The sequence below is a fragment of the Setaria italica genome, chromosome II (genome assembly GCF_000263155.2).
Source record: "Setaria italica strain Yugu1 chromosome II, Setaria_italica_v2.0, whole genome shotgun sequence".
Classification (NCBI taxonomy): domain Eukaryota; kingdom Viridiplantae; phylum Streptophyta; class Magnoliopsida; order Poales; family Poaceae; genus Setaria; species Setaria italica.
This window is the reverse complement of record NC_028451.1, coordinates 11,199,519-11,216,206: the sequence shown is the minus strand read 5'-3', so window position 1 is coordinate 11,216,206 and position 16,688 is coordinate 11,199,519. Positions and strand designations below refer to the sequence as shown.

Here is a 16,688-nt window from a genome sequence, read left to right as displayed (position 1 = left end):
GCCCGAATCGATTTGGATTGGTCGAACTGGCTTTACGGATTTTTTTCATTCAACTACCTAGCTAATAGAGTTACCAACCTTAGAAATAAATCTGGAGCGTGGATGTGTGAAGGCAGTGGATCAGATGGGTTCAGCTGAATCCCCCAGTTTGGCCGAATCGGGAGTTTCTCCTACCGACCTTCCCTTTTGCCTACAAATACCCCATGGCCTCTAATCCACTATAAATAGGTGCATCGGTGCGAAGGTGGAAGACACGGAGAAAAGAGCAAAATCCAAGCGAAGAGCTTCTACCACTCACTTAGAAAATATGATGAGATATGATGTGAGAGTGCCAGGGAGAAGACGGACCTGTCGGCTTCTCTTCCACTTTATACTTCGAGGATGAAGCTCAACCTCGAGCGAAGCTCCTCGTATGTTCGGGTAACACTTAGTCTTTATATTTGAGAAGTAATTTAGTTCTTACTTTCTTTTCTTGAAGGTTTTTTTATGATATGCAGTGTCTAGACTAGAGATTACGTTAGATTGCGCTCAGCCCCATAAACAGCCATGGTAGGCAGCAGGTGGTGACAACCTTGTCCTTCCTATGGATTCCACCACATTCAGGTTGTAGTTGTAGGGCCATTATTAGCAGATATCTGGACCTCCTAACCATCCCTTTCTAAGGATCGGATCTCTTAGCATTCCAAAGTAAGCAAAAAAGCAAGGAGCTGATCTGCTAACCAAATAGACAGTGAGCTAAGTGAATCCTTGACCCTCTCTAACCATACCATTACCTTTTCTTCTGATTACCCCTGGGTGAATTAGATTCTTGATTAGTACACTACTCGTTCCCGTTGAAATTGATACTCTAGAATACTCCTGAGTGAAAGCTACATCAGTAATTATATGCTTGGGGATTATTTTTAGGCTTCAGGACCGCCAAGAGTGAATCCTATTCTTCAATCTCCTATGCCCACTAGCATTAAAGACACCTCCATCAAGATGGATGAGATGGTGATCCCCAACTCCAAGGTGGCTAACTTCATAAGTGGCACACATACTTTTAGCTAGGCTACCTACTCCAATTCTCCCCATCTTCGTGTTATGTTCCTATGCCCTGATTATGATGGCTTTGTTAAGGTCGATACCTGCATACATACCTAGTTGTACACCTCCATCCATCTCCGACAACATCACTAACAGTCCTTGAGCCCACCAGATTGCACACTAGTTCTCAATGTGCACATGTTACCTCTTAACTGCCAATAATGACAACAACACCATTGTTAGCGATTCTATAATCACATCTTGACTGCTAGAATAATATGGAGATTATGTCATGATATGTGCATATTTATTTAAACAAATGAAGTTTCACGAGTTCTGTAAAGTTGCGACCATGAGTTCACGTGGGGTGAAAAATGGATCGAATTGGCCAAATAACTAGGCTGATCGGCCATGCCACCTCAGCCCTGAACCACATCTTCAATATGAGCAAAGAAACACAACTACAAATCTTTAGGAACATTGGTTGAATGTTAGTTGCATCATGTGGACCAAAAGGCTTCACCCTGGATTATATGGCCCGCCACTCCTAATTTTTAAATGCAAATTCATTGAGACCAAGCAGGGTGAATCATCCTAGACATCCACAAGATAAGGTGGTTCATCGAAGGGCTAGGGACCCGAGTCCTAGGCTAGGCTAGGACTCAACCTCGTGCATGGTAGTTGGACAGCTGCTGCCATCAAGATAATATTTAAAGTGTTGGAATCAAAGGTAGTTGAATCCAAGGGTTTGCTGGCCCCACCTCTTTGAAACCGTCGCAAGTGCTTCACCAACTTGTTCCTCACTGCTCCTAGGCTAGAAATTGGGTGTACTTAGCACTGATTCAACAAACACTTGAAGGAGCATTCTCTCCACTTTTTCTTAGAGTTAGGCTAGTAGTTGGGAGTTAGAGTTGTGTCGAGTTGAGCCGCACCTCAGGATTCCAAAGTCGTCTTCTGGAGTGAGGGTAAATCTCTTGTATCCTTTCCCTTTCCCTTTGTAAGACTTTACTTATTTCAATACAAGTGTTAGGTTCTATCCTTTCCACATTTGCCTCAAGTACTTTACTCTAGTTGTGGAATCTTGTTCTAGGATATAGTTATCTTCTTTTCTTCTTAAGTCAGGTTTGGTCTTGGATAGTGGGTCTCTTCCCTCTACTAGTGGAATGCCTTCAAATTACAAATTATTAGAGGAGTTCCTCTTGAAGGCCTCGAGAGAAATTCTTAGCGATAAGGCATAAGCGTGGTGCTTATTCCTTAACACTAGCTTTAGTTGTGTGAGTAATTATCCCACGTAAACATGTGGCGGCGGCAGGTGGCGGCATCCTCTAGGGATGCTCAACTTGCACACAAGAAAAAAATTATGTGTTGTGCAGCCCCACCATGACAGATGACACGTGTCCCATCTCATCAATCTCAACCATCCCCTTGATTTCTCACTGCTCCCATATATAACATGATTGATGAGTAAGGAATAAGGGGACAATCGAGGTTGACAAGATGAGGCACGTGGCATCTATCGGGATGGGCTTGCACGGTATTATATTTGCAGCAGCAATGCATAAACTTTTTCCCTCATGGATGACCTAGCAAATCAATCTTTTATGTGGAGAGCAATCCTTCCCCTCTTCACACATAGAAGAAAACTATGAAAATTCAAAGAAAAAAATAGAGAAAGCTTGATCAGAGTACTTTCGACATATGAGAATTTGTAAATAGCATCAATACAGTGGGACTATGCAAAAAGAGGCGATGGGAACTAGTTACGTGGAGTACTAGCAATCGAGCCTAATTAACAACATCTTGAGGTGTACATGTTTCAAAAACACCCCTATCACTAGTGAAAGATTGGATCAAACTGTGAACAAAGAAATGTTGTTGTTTCCAGTATGGTATTTTTGTATGAATATACGTCGATATCTTGCTACTTTTGTCAGGTGTCGTTAATACATAAAGAAAGAATTAAATGGGTAGCTAGTACTATGTAATGCATTGCCAATTAATGTTGCATGCTACCAATTTGTTTGAATGAGATGAGCAAGAAATTGAAATTTGCTACTGGGCAATTGACTCAGGATACTCGCGTGTTGCAATTTCTTTGAAATCTCCTCTTTATTCTACTCATGGAATTAGAACAGGTTTGACTCCAAAACCTCCAACCATGGAACGAAAAACCAAACTGGAGATCGAACTGATCAGGCTACCGGTTCTCCGGTCCAACCATTGGGTTCATCATTTAGCAATAAATATTTATTTCTCATGATTTATATCAATAATATGCAAATTTTATTGTGTTTTGACAAATGACATAATAGATAGGATAACATAGAAATAACATAATAGTATATCGTCCAAAGTTCCAAACCAACGTTCAAACATCAAATTGTTCACTGATTCACTGAAAAAACTGATTCACTGGTTCGACACAAAACCAATCGGTTCGACCGGTTCGCATCGGTTCACACTGGTCCAATTGCATAGCCGAATCCTCCCTAGTCCCCCCGTGAGGCCATGTGTCTGCCTAATAGGGCCCAAGAATGAGGAGAATGAAAGCGATGGAAATAGATTTTTTTCCCCATCAACTCGAGGGCCCAAATTCAAGAGACGAAGAATAGGAGACAACAAAGATCGTCGACCCAGAATACTCGGCCCAATAACAATTGAAGGCCCCAGAGCGGCAGGCCAGCAGCCACGCAAGGCCCATAAGGACAGAGCCAGACCGCCAGAGGCGCAATTTAACACCACAAAAGAAGCCCTGTTACTTCCTCTCAAAAAAAAAAGAAAAAGAAAAAGAAGCCCTGTTACTTCGTCTCTCTCTCTCTCTCAAAATAAAGAAGCCCCGTTACTTCGACGCGCGTGGAAATAAGAAGCAGCAAGCAAGCTATCACCTATACATAGTTAATTTTAGTGTTTAGTTTAAGATGGACTAGAGTAACTTTTAGTGTTTGTTTGGATCACCTCAAAATCTGAGCTTTTGGCACATAACAAATCAACTTCCAGACCAATTAATCTCCAAAAGTGAAGTAGTCATCGCTTGTTTTCAGTTTCTGAGCTTCTATTCAATCCTCGTACCTATATGATACACTTAATCATGTTGCTGAAACTTTAAAATAACTACAAAGAATACAATCTTTACTTAATGGGATTGGATGAGGGGTCAAGATTTCAAGTGTGTTTGATCAATTCTTCCGAATTATGCCATATCCGTTTTCATCATAATGGGCTCATTTAGCAAAAGTTCACCAATCTGCAGAGCAGTAAGCACACAGCATGGACTACAACAAAGCATGCCATAACTCATTCCTGAATCATGCTGAAATCGTGACAAGCTTTTAAAGGCACCAGATCTAATATCCATATAAGATAATTATACGAATTTACATATATTTCTTTTAGGAAGTTCGATTTTCATCATCAATAGAATAATCCAGTTATACCAAGGAAGTTACTTCTGATTAGCAAATAATTCTTTGTTCACATTTGCTTAAAAAGAGACTTGCTATTTTCCTAGGGGATAGGAAAATATAGATTTTAGCAGAGAGCATAGTCCCAAAATATTGACTTTATTCAACCTCCATGAAATCGTCTCATAATTTCCAGGCATTGTATTCAACTATTCAGGAACCTAACTCTAGGATACATCACAAGATATGGTAAAGTACATGTACAGAGGAACAAGAGCAGCAATTAAACACTAAGAAGCATCATCTTACTTTTGCAGCATTATCCCTGTTTAGGTATTTGCACAGATTGCCGCAGGAGCACTATCCCATACTTCGACAGACCTCTGATCAGCTCTGGTCAATACCATCCTACTGCCTCCAAATGCCCAGCTGACAATCTTGGCCTTCTCCTTAATCGCCTCTTCGCCAGCCCCCACCTCCATGGATGGTCCGCTGCCGACCCAATTCCTCTTCATCACCTTCTTTCCACCGGCCTCTGGTGCCAACTCGACCTGACTCCACACCTCCACATCTGCTCCGCGTGCCACAAACACCCAATTGCAGCAGCACTCGATCTTACAGCCATTCCCCTCTTTCCTTCTAGATGATGCCGCAGCAGCCGCCCTCTGTCCGTTGCCGATGCACACCCACGGCTCCAACCCAATGCCACCACCGTTACCAAGCCTCCTCAAGTCTGCCATGAACACCTCCCCAGATGCAGCCCCAACCTTGAATATTGCTGACAGAGTGTCTGATGCGGCAACATCAGCAAAGCAGTCCTCCTTCTCCCTGACCTCCCACACTGGCACCGTAGCGCTGGCCCGGATATCCCACAGGCGTATGTCCCCCACCACCCCGCCAGGGCTGGAGTGTGATCCAGCAGCGAGCAAGAGATTGTGCTCACCAAGCCACCCCAGCTTGGTTGCTGGTATCGCGGCCTCGACGTCCGCGCCGAACACCTCCTTCCGCCCGATTTCCGCCACAGGAGAGAAGGAATTCAGGTCGAACGCCACCATGGCGCTCGAGTTGCGCCGTACCGACTCGAAGCTGGCGAAGAGCCATGGTGCTGATGGTGCCCCTGTGGTCGCCATCGACAGCACGGTGGCGGAGGGCGAGCCCGGCCAGGAAAGCACCTTCGGAACAGCGGCGGCGGCGGCGGGGGCTTCATCGGAGAACCGGCAGAGGTGGACGCCGGGGAAGTCGCGCGCGCCCGCGAGCGCGAGGGCGGGGGACACCGCGAGGAGCGAGTCAACGGCGGGAAGCGGCGTGAGGACGCTGGTGCGGGTGGAGAGCGCGGCGTCGAAGCAGGTGACGACCCTTCCGTGCGCGGCGACGAGGGAGGCCGGGTGCGGCGGAGAGGGGCACACCGCCACGGCGGAGGGCGCGACGCGGCCGGTGAGCGGGAGGAGCGCGGAGGGCCGGAGCGAGAGCGGGGCGAAGGCGGAGGCCGGGGAGAGGGAGGCGAGGAGGGCGCCGTCGAGCGCGAAGTGGCGGGCCTCGGCGAGGAGCGCGGCGGAGGGAGGGGGGTGCGCGAGGAGGCGGCCGTGGCGGAGGAAGGAGAGGAGTTGGGCGAAGAGGAGCGGGTCGCCGTCGAGGAAATGCGGGGCGGACGGGGAGGAGGGGCCGAGGGAGGCGAGCGGGGAGGAAGCCCCGGCGCGGGAGAGCGTGGCGGTGGTGGTTTGGAAGAGCTCGCCGCCGACGTTGAGGGCGACGACGGCGGCGGCGGAGGCCATGGCTGGGGCGTGATCCACGGTGGATGCGCGTGGTTGGGTTGACTTGAGCTCCTCCTTGATCGAGAGGGCAAGCACTGAGGCTTCTCTGGGCCTGCTAATTTCGGCCCGTACAATTCAGGAGAGAGGAGAGAGGACGGGAGGGATTCCTGGGCCTTTTCTTTGGGTGCCTACAACGGCCTTTTCAATATCCGCTTCACCTGCACGTTTTGGTCCATGATTCATCATGGTTCCTTGCAAGCCACGCCCGTTTCCTACTCGGTCCTTTTAACGGGTGTCATTATCTATTATCGAAGACAACAAGTCTACATGCAGTTGTCGCCTCAAGTTCGAGCGGGCTGCACGCACATGTATAGCAGGGAGAGGTGGGAGCAGGCCGTGGGCCGCGTGCTGTGCAGCAAGGTTGGAAGCAAGCTGCGTGCAAATGGCTGTGAAGCAAGAGTAGCAATCATAGGTGCATTCGTTAAATATGTTAGTGATCTTATACCTGGTTAGACCCGGTACGCCGCTGGCTCCTCAGGATTTTCTTGTAGGATAGATAAGGGTTTCCTTTTTTATGATTATATTTATAAACTAATCCTAAAACCCTTGCCTGTATATGTGTACGTGCTATGCACCTCCATAATTAATCAATAATTTTTCTAGCTATATTTGCTTTCATGGTATCAGAGCATGGGTTCCTATCCCGATTCCACTTCTGCTTATCTAGCGCGTCGCCGTCGCTATGGCTGGGTCTACAGTACCCGTCGCCGAGCCGTCTGACGTGTAGTGCCAGGTCGAGGAGGCCAAGTGCCAGGCTGATCGTGCCGCCGCCCTCGCCCTTGCTCTCCAGGCTAAACAACTGGCGGCTGCTGTGGCTTAGGAGCGCGACACCACCGACACCCACCTCCGCGACGCCCTGGCCCTTGCCGCCAAGGAGCATGCGGCCGATCCACCACCCAGCGTCCACCACCACGACGATGACGACCACAAGAGCTGCGTTGTTCCCTCCATCCACGACGCCATGTTGCTCCACGAGGCCGCCGCCATCCTGACCCTGCACGCCCAGGCTGTTGCGGTCCGGAACATTCGCAGCCTCGTCCCGATCATCCTTGACATTGCCTCCACCAACTACGCCCGCTGGCGCGAGCAGTTCCCGCTCACCGTTGAGAAGTTCTCCCTCAACGCGCACGTACTTCAGGACCGCCCCATCCCTGGTTATCCAGATTGGGCGTGGATGGATTGCGTCGTCCGATCTTGGATCTACGACACCCTCTCCAATGACCTCGCTGACACGGTGATGGTGCCCGTCACTTGCTCCGTCTAGCTTGCCGTCGAGTCCTAGTTCCTTGGCAACCACGAGACCCGTGCCTTCCTCCTCGATGCCCAGTTCCGCACCTTCGTCCAAGGTGACCTATCCATCACCAACTGCTGCAGACGCCTGAAGGCCATGGTGGACGCCCTCGGCAATCTTGACGAGCCCGTCACTGACCGGTCACTTGTCCTCAACGTCATCCGCGACCTCAACGCCAAGTACGCGGCCATCGGTCTCCATCTTCGTCACGGCCGCCCGTTTCTGTCGTTCTTGGAGGCCCGCAATGACCTTCTGCTTGAGGAGCTCACCTCTACGCAGCCGTCCTCGGAGCACTCCACTGCTCTCCTCGCCGCCGGCTCGGGCGCCCCCACGTACTCGACCCGGTCGTCCCAGCCACCGCAGTAGCACCGTTCCGAGGGTGGCTCGGCCTCCAGGGGTGGCTCTTTCAAGCCTTGTCGTAGCAAGCGCAACTCCGACGGCTGCACCTCCAAGGGCGGCAACTCCGGAAGCGACGGCGGTGGCGGCCAGCGCCCCTCCAGCGGTGTCAAGCAGGGCACCTCCCAGGGCTCCGACGTGGCCCCCTGGCCCTCCTTCCAGAACCCGTGGACCGGAGCCATCCAAATGTGGCGGAGTATGTGTGTTCAGCAAGTCGGGGTGCCTCCTCACGCCATGCTAGCCCAGTACTCCGCGCCCGCACAACAGGCGCAACTTCAGGCGTTCCAGGCGGCTCAGTTTTAGGCCGCCTAGGTGCAGGCCGCCCAGGCACAGGCCCAGGCATACCAGGCCGCCCAGGCGTAGGCTCTATAGGGCGTCGCTTCAGTACAAGCCCTCCGGCCACTTCAACTCCGCCGCCACCACACCCTCATGGGATTAGCAGTCCCTCACCTCCACCTTCAGCACCATGACGCTGAATCAGCCGCAGCAGCACAAGTGGTATTTTGACTCAAGTGCTACCTCCCACATGGCCTCCGATGCTTGTTCCCTTTCACATAATTTCACCTAGTGGTACCTTTTCCTTCAGCTATTGTTGTTGGTGACGATTCTTTACTTCCTGTTACCTCTACTGGCACAACCTTCCTTCCCAGCTCTTTGCATCTTAATAACGTACTTGTTTCATCTAAGCTTATTAAAAATCTTATTTCTGTGCACCAGTTTACTACCGATAACAACTGCTCAGTTGAATTTGACCTGTCTGGTTGTTCTGTGAAGGATCTCCGGTCCAAGAACGTGATCGTCAGGTGTAATAGTTCAGGTCCTCTATACCCCTTGCAACTCCCTGCTGCTACTGCTGCTCTCACTGCTGGCGCCACCTCCACGCTCTAGCATTGCCATTTTGGACACCCCAGGCAGGAGGCTCTGTCTAGACTTGTGCCCATTTTGCCTTCATGTAACAAAGACATTAGCTCATCTCTTTGTCATGCGTGTCAGCTCGGACGACACACCCGTATCCCTTTTCGGGTGTCCTCCTCTCGAGCCTCCAGGAATTTTGATCTTATTCATTGTGATCTTTGGACGTCACTTATTCCTAGCGTCTTGGATTTTAAATACTATTTGATTATACTCAATGATTGCTCTCACTTTTCCTAGACTTTTCCCCTGCGGTTGAAATCTGACACTTTTGACATACTTGCTAATTTCTTTTCCTACGTGACTACGCAGTTTGGTGGCTCCATTAAGGCCATCCAGTGCGACAACGACCGCGAGTTTGACAACTCTAGTGCCCACACGTTCTTTCTCTCTCGTGGCGTCCACTTTTGCATGTCTCGCTCGTACACATCGCCGCAAAACGGTTGCGCTGAGTGGATTATTCGCACTACAAACAACATCCTCCGCTCCCTCCTCTTCCAGGTAAGCCTTCCCCCACACTATTAGGTAGAGGCTCTCTACACCGCGACATGTTTGCTCAACGTGCTACCTACCAAGACCCTTGCTTTCCACACCCCTCATGAGGCCTTGTACGACACTGCATCGTCCTATGATCACCTTCGAGTCTTTGATTGTAGCTGTTATCCCAACCTTTCCACCATGGCCAGCCACAAACTAGCACCACGATCCGCCTCGTGTGTTTTTCTTGGATATTCTGCTCATCATAAAGGGTACTGCTGTCTTGACCTTAGTTCCAACCAAATCATCATCTCCCGACACATCATCTTTGATGAGTCCTCGCTTCCCTATGCTGAGCATTCCTCTCCACCTTCCCCGGCGGATTACAGTTTTTTGGATGATGCTACTGACCCTATGCTACTTCCCATCGGAACATCACAGCCCGCTTTGTCTGCAGGTCCTACACCCCTAGCGGCTTCGATGCCATAGGGCATTCCCCCACCGGCGCACCTTCGGCGCCCCCCTGGCGTCCCCCGCTATGCCCCTGCTAGCATTCCTTGGTGCGGCCACGGCGTCTTTCGGTGCCCCCAGCGTAACCCCTGTGGCGCCCCTGACCGCTCCGACCACTCCGACTAGCGCGATCACCGCACCTCCGACCTCTTCGACTAGTGCGGTTGCGGTGCCCCTGACCGCTCCAACTAGCGTGGTCGCTCTGACTGATGCCTTCTGACTGCTCCGACCGGCCGTCTTTGATCGCTCCGACTAGCGCCTTCAACCAGCGCCTTCGAGCGCTCTAACCGGCACCTCCGACCGCTCCGACCGGTGCCTCCGATTAGCGCATTTGATCGCTCCGACCGGCGCGGTGACTGTTCCAACCGGCACCGGTCGCTCCGACAGCTCTGACTGGCTCCTCCGACCACTCCGACAGGCGCCTCCGACCGCTCCACCCAGCACGGTCGCTCCAACCTCCCTCGGTGCGCCCCAGCCAGCACGCTCCGGTGGATCCCCAACGCCAGCTTGCCTCCTAGCCTCCTTGGTGTATTGTGACAATATCAGCGCGGTCTACATGTCCTCCAACCCAGTTCAGCATCAGCGCACCAAACATATTGAGATCGATCTTCACTTTGTTCGGGAGCGCATCGCTATGGGTGACGTTCGTGTATTGCATGTTCCCACATCCTCCCAGTACACCGACGTCTTCACCAAGGGGTTGCCTTTTTCTGTATTCACAGAGTTTAGGTCCAGTCTAAATGTTCGTGGCACCAACGATTAGACTGCGGAGGCGTGTTAGAATATGTTACTGGGCTTATGCCCGGCTAGGCCCAGTGCGTCGTCGACCCCTTGCCAGGTGTCACACCTCCTCAGGGTTACCCCCTCAGGGTTTTCTTGTAGGATAGGCAAGGGTTTCCTTCTTTTGTGATTGCATCTATAAACCAACCCTAGGACCCTTGCCTATATATGTGTACGTGCTATGCACCTCCATAATTAATCTACAATTTCCCTAGACATATTTTTTCAGTATTTATTAGGACATCCTATATGGCTTCCGGAAGTGACTTCTGGTGTTTCAGATTCATTGGATTTTTGACCCTGTCCGTGCCCTGCCTCTGCTTTCCATGCGCTGCCGCCCCTGCCTTCCTGGCCACCCTGCCGACGTGCTTCATGGCCACCCCGGCCCGTACGAGTCACTCACGCCCCATGGCGGCTGGCTGCGTGCGCTACCACCCTGGGCGTGGCAGCCTCGGGCGCCGCTGCCCCTTACCGCACCGGCCGCGACAGCTGGCCGGCGGGCGTCCCCTGGGCCCCTCGCCTCCATCGACATTTGGGGAAGAAGCTGCCTCCACCAAGGTTGAACAAGATAAAAAATTTTGGAACGTTGATCCTTGGTTGAGAAAATGTTGAACCTAGTTTGTGCAGATGTTGAAATAGGATATGAAAAATGTTGAATGTAGTATTTTTCTTCACAAAATGTTGATCTCTACTTTAGAAAATGTTGAATGTAATTTGTTTGAACGTTGAATTTGATCTGTTGAAATGTTCTTTTGAACTTCAATTGGGCCTATGGGATTTGAAGTTATGAAGCATAACCAGCTCGCGCAAGTTACATAGGAGCCCCCGTATTTATTTGCCAATCCTATCTGGCTTCCGAAAACCTTTTTCTTATTAACTTCCACTTTAAGATTAGTGCAACTTCCTCCGTCTGCCGTCTTATCCATCCCTATCTCCAGCCGTCGGCGTGCTGCGCCTGCCCCATCCGCCCGTGCCGCGAGCTTTGCCGCCACCACCCCGCGAGTGTGGATGCTTCAGTACTCCCCACACGCCCCTTCATGGGGACCTCTACCCCGGCGGGTGCCTCCGGAGCCACCCGCAGGTGCCTCCAGGCTCCAAACCCGTAGCCGCCCATGCCGATGGTATACTGCCGTTCCCTACACGTGCTAGCTGTGGGCACGCGCCGTTCGCCTCCTTCACCGTTGCCGAAACATGACGTTCACGCAATGCCGCTGCTTCGCCTCCACCGATGCTCGTAGCTCCGAGCTCCGCTCTTCCTACGCCATTGCCGTCGGTGCTCGTGTTGCTAACGCTGGAGAAGAAGATGATATATAAAAAATGGTGGTTCAAAATGTTGGTCTATATTTATAAAAATGTTGAGTCTATTCTTCCGAGATGTTGAAATTGTTTCTCAAAAATATTGAATGTGATATTTTCTCTAAATGTTGATTTATATTTTAAAAAAAATGTTAAATCTAATATTTTTTTGATGGTGATGTAACTTTTACAAAATGTTGAATCTAATATGTTGAAATGTTAAATTAATCTTCTAATTTGTGTTTAGTGGGCTTTAAAGCCATAAGGCTAAACTGGCTTCCACAAGTCATATAGGAGCTCCCGTATTTGATACCGATGAACAACTTATTATTTTATTACAATAGCTTTACTAAGGTGTGTAGCTGTTGGTTTACCATAAATTATATATAGAATAATTTATTTGTGAGATTAAACATGTGGATCGAGAACATATTATTACTATGTGAACAATTTAATGTAAAAAAGCAAACAAATAAATTAAAACAAATTACTATATAAAGGTGAACAAAATGACTCCGCACATCAATGAATTGTTCTACATGAAGAACAAATATGTCAACATGTAGGAACAAATTATTCTGGCAAGCAAACAATTTTATTCTACCAACCAAACAAATAATTTAACTCTATGAACATACTAGAGTACAGAAGCTAACAAAGAGGTCTTCGGACGTGAACAAATAAGATTTATATTAAGAACAAATGTGTTCATATTTCAAACAAATATTCTTATATGCGAACAAAATATATATACATAGTAAACATTTTAGTATATAATAAAAAAGAAAAAGAAAGATAAAAATAAAGAGAAAATAAAATAAAATACAAAGAAAAATAAAAGTAAATTTATTTTTATCTAAAAGAAAAGAAAAAGGGAGAATAAAAAAATGAGAGAAAAAATAAAACAAAGGAAGAAGGTAAAAGGATAGAAGAAGATAGAAAACAACAATTAAATAAATGAAAAGAAACAAAAAGAAGAAGATAGGAATGAAATGAATACAAAATAACATAACCAAAAGGGAATATCTAAAGGGGATATAAATAAAACTAAAAGAACGACCTAATGAATAGAAAAGAAAAATGAAACAAAAGAGGAGAAAAAAGAAATAAAAAGGAAAAGAAAAATGACAGCAGATCAACATAGTAATACTGTAATAGCTTGCACCTCCTAACCCGGCCTAACAACAGGCTTGCTTCTTCTTAGCACGCACAACAGATTATCTTATGGGTCGAATGTAGTGGGTCAAAATAAACTCTATAAGTTGGCTGAAATTAACATAGTGGCCCGCGCGAGTCCTTTGAGGCAACAACGTGGATCTTAGCCGGGTGAGGAATCTCCTCTGATCTCCATAGTGAAATCTTCAATTAACGAGTTGTCTTGGGCTTTGGGATGGCTTTTGGGCCTTCCTTTCTTCTTCCTTTCCTTTCCTTTCCTTATAGTAGGTCATCTTTGTTTTCACTGAAGACGCATATGCAATATATGGCTTTTGCCCCTTTTAACTATCGGAATTTCTATATAGTAGAAAATATGCTGGTTTAGTTGCTCGGTCAGCCCAATACATGAATTCAGCTAAAAACTTCCTGCAGCCTAGCTTCAACCCTGACCGTGCAATCTGATCAAACTACCAAGATGCAACCCATGCCAAATAAAACTCGGCGCCCAGTCGCGTCTTCAAAACCCTAACTCCATTCTATTTCCATTCTTTTCACATGAGTGAGGGAGGCGACTGAGCCACCGCCGTTTGCATGCGGACAAGGCTACACATGGCTACGTTGAGAGTATATCTGGTGGCGCAAGTTAAGCAGAAAACAAAGCTCGATGCGATGGTGTTGTGCAATGGGTAGAGTGGTAACTGCGCCCTTGTGATGGTGAGGTCCACAACAGCAAACATGGGCAGCAGAGATGAGGATCAACGTGTAGCCAGCAACAATTCAACATATGTAAGTGCCGTCACATTTCTACTCCAGGGTCTAGGGTTTCAAATTAGAGGAATTTCTTTAGGATTTTATAAAATTGATTTGATTCCTATATATTCGAGCCTAGACAAGCAATATACGTCAACATTAACTTGAAATTTTCATAGAAAATCTTTGGTGAGCCCACATGGTCAAGGAGAAAAGAGAGGAGGGATTGGCAGACTTGGGGTGTCCAACTATAATAGACATGTTCCACACTTCTAGATAGTTGGAGTGGTGTAGACGATATGAGGATGGGTGCAAGTGCGTGTCCCACCTATCATGATGGATGGCGCAAGTGCGTGCCCCACATTATCATAAAGTACGAGCCCAATGCTAACGTGGCAAAGCCACTTTCGGACAAAATCTCCCCCAACAGCCACGTGGAGTTAGTACTGCCTACTTTTTAGTAGCTTCATCTCTTTTTCCCAACAATACAAGATCGAATTTTCCCCGTGAACAACAGAGTGAAATTAGACTAAAGTGGGGTAATCTAACAAGAAAATACTTCCCACATCAAATATGTAAATAACAAAATCATATTTTTATTACTTATTTGGGCCCCAAAGCATTTTCAGTCCGTGTGTGCGGTCAGACCACACATCCTCATGAAAGATGGAAGGGCCTACGATCTACATACGAACGCACATATGGGGTTGTCTATCCGAATCCATGTCCACGGACGAACCATCATATGGCCTAGTACAAAGCCTAGAGCAGGATTGTTTCTTTCTCTAGTCGGTTCCTCTGCAGATGGCCAGCCCATGCGATGTATAAAGAAGAGGAAAAAGTCTAAATCACTTTCCCTCAAGTACAAATAAAGTTTGGATAAACCTCTAAAGTATTTCTTAGTTTAGTTTACCCCCTAAACTGTGCAATTTGGTTCAATTTACCCCCTATTGCAATTTATCCTTTTTATTTCTCCATGTACAAGTGGAGTTTTTAAGTTAAAATTTTGCAAGATAATAGCAGACATCATAAGACATGTGAGGAAAATATATCATAATTTTTTTTACCATTATTTTGATAGGGTAGGATATTTCCAATATTGGCAGATTAGACAATACCAGGTAGGCTTCATCTCTCTCTTTTTCCTAACAATAGATATAGCTGAACAGCCTGTGTCGTCCAAATGATATAGCTGAATTATTTTCACCCACTAATTCTTATTTTGCTCATGTTTTTGATTCGTGTACTATTTTTTCAAACAATTCGCTGGAGAGCTTCCCCACCTAGTTTGAATTTAAATTGCTTGTCGAGTTCTCGACTACATGCCAAGGAGAGTTACATATATGCATAGGGGCAACAGAAAAGAATTAGGCAGTAGGAGTACAACCACAAGTTACATAGGAGCGCCAAGCCCACATTGAAGTGCGTCGCAATCTATACCTATAGCTCCAATCGTCAATGTCAGAAACCACAGATCACAGGATATCTTCTCCACACTCTCAACTCGAGCCTCGAAGATCAGCTTGTTGCCGGAGTTCCACACTTTGCCGTAACAGGATGAGAATAACGCCAGGCCAAACATCATGAGCGTTGGGCTTGGGCCTGTGCTGTTCCGAGGCACCTGCAGGCTCCTCAATTTGTGAGCATTTCTGTCGAGAGTACAAGAAAACCAACTCGTCCAGGGCAAGTGTACACCTTGAAGGATCTTGTGCACCACAGACTGCACAAGCAGGCAGGTGGTTCTGTGTCTGGGATGTCGCCACAAGGATATTTGTTTGTGGTCTAACTCCTTCAAATAAGGGACCTCTGTTGACGTGCTTCGTTTGATTTGTTATAGCAGTCGTCGTGTATGTACATGCAAGTACACGAACACTTCCTCAAACACTAATGACAAGAGACGATACGGTTTCACAAGCAAGTCATGCATTCACCACACAGAAATTATGAGTGGCATCGAGAAAATGCTTTGTCCGGAAAAGTGTACCACATTGTGGTGCAAACCATGGTCCCATGGAGCTGCAGGCAGTCCATCATGCATAGCACTTTTCTGTTGTTGGCGGCCGTAGGTAAGCAAATGAAGGAAACCTGAGATGAACTCATATTTGTCACCATGCGTAGTTGGGACTGCCAAGAAAAATGGTGTCCATAGTCCAAAGGCAGCGGATGTTAGTTGGTCAGCATGCTGCTCGTCAACTGTATAAACTTGCACATACCAGTATGTTCCTTTGGAGATTATGTACTAATACGAGGTTCTAATACACAAAAACTGATATTATTAGATATTTTAACTTCAATTTTTTTCTCGAATACATAGGAGAGCTGCATATCTTTATATTAAAAAGAGAAGAAAGAACGGTCCCATACAACCCTCTGTCTCACCTAGCAGAAAAGAGTGGTTAGCCTCGCCTCTCCTAGCTGGTGCGGGCAACGAGGCTCTTGCCAGGCGGGGCGAGCCGGCCGATTCGGCTCTCTTGAGCTAGCAAGCTAATTCTTACATGCACAAACACTGAGGAAACCTGGTTGCGCATCCAAACTCATGACCTCGCTTGCTATCCTAGCTTGACAAGCAAAGGGATACAATGCTCAGCAAGGAATCCAGCGGACCCTTAATTAGTAGCCTATATAGGCAATACTAGTGTAATGGTGTTCATTCTCATCCAAGCAACCGGGGGAGTACTGGCTATTTTTCTTTTAATAAAAATGCTGGATGTTTACTCTCACCTCTCCCCCTAATTTTGTAATTTAAGCCTATTACTATATTACTAAGGAGGAGAGGTAGTAAGCGATCAATATGCCTTGGTACTTTGGTAGGCTACCATCTTCGATACTCATCCACAGCTGCATTAAGGGACTGTTTGGCTTCAGGGTGCTAAAGTTTAGCAC

The 16,688-nt window shown here is 47.5% G+C and overlaps 1 protein-coding gene across 1 annotated transcript; it reads right to left on the bottom strand.

Moving 5' to 3' along the window:
• Positions 1-4,567: 4,567 nt before the first annotated feature.
• On the bottom strand, positions 4,568-6,283 carry LOC101756815 (BTB/POZ domain-containing protein At5g41330). The gene has a single exon (XM_004955987.4). It carries the CDS (start codon positions 6,197-6,199, stop codon positions 4,757-4,759), a length of 1,443 nt encoding a protein of 480 aa, XP_004956044.1. The 5' UTR covers positions 6,200-6,283; the 3' UTR covers positions 4,568-4,756.
• Positions 6,284-16,688: the final 10,405 nt, after the last annotated feature.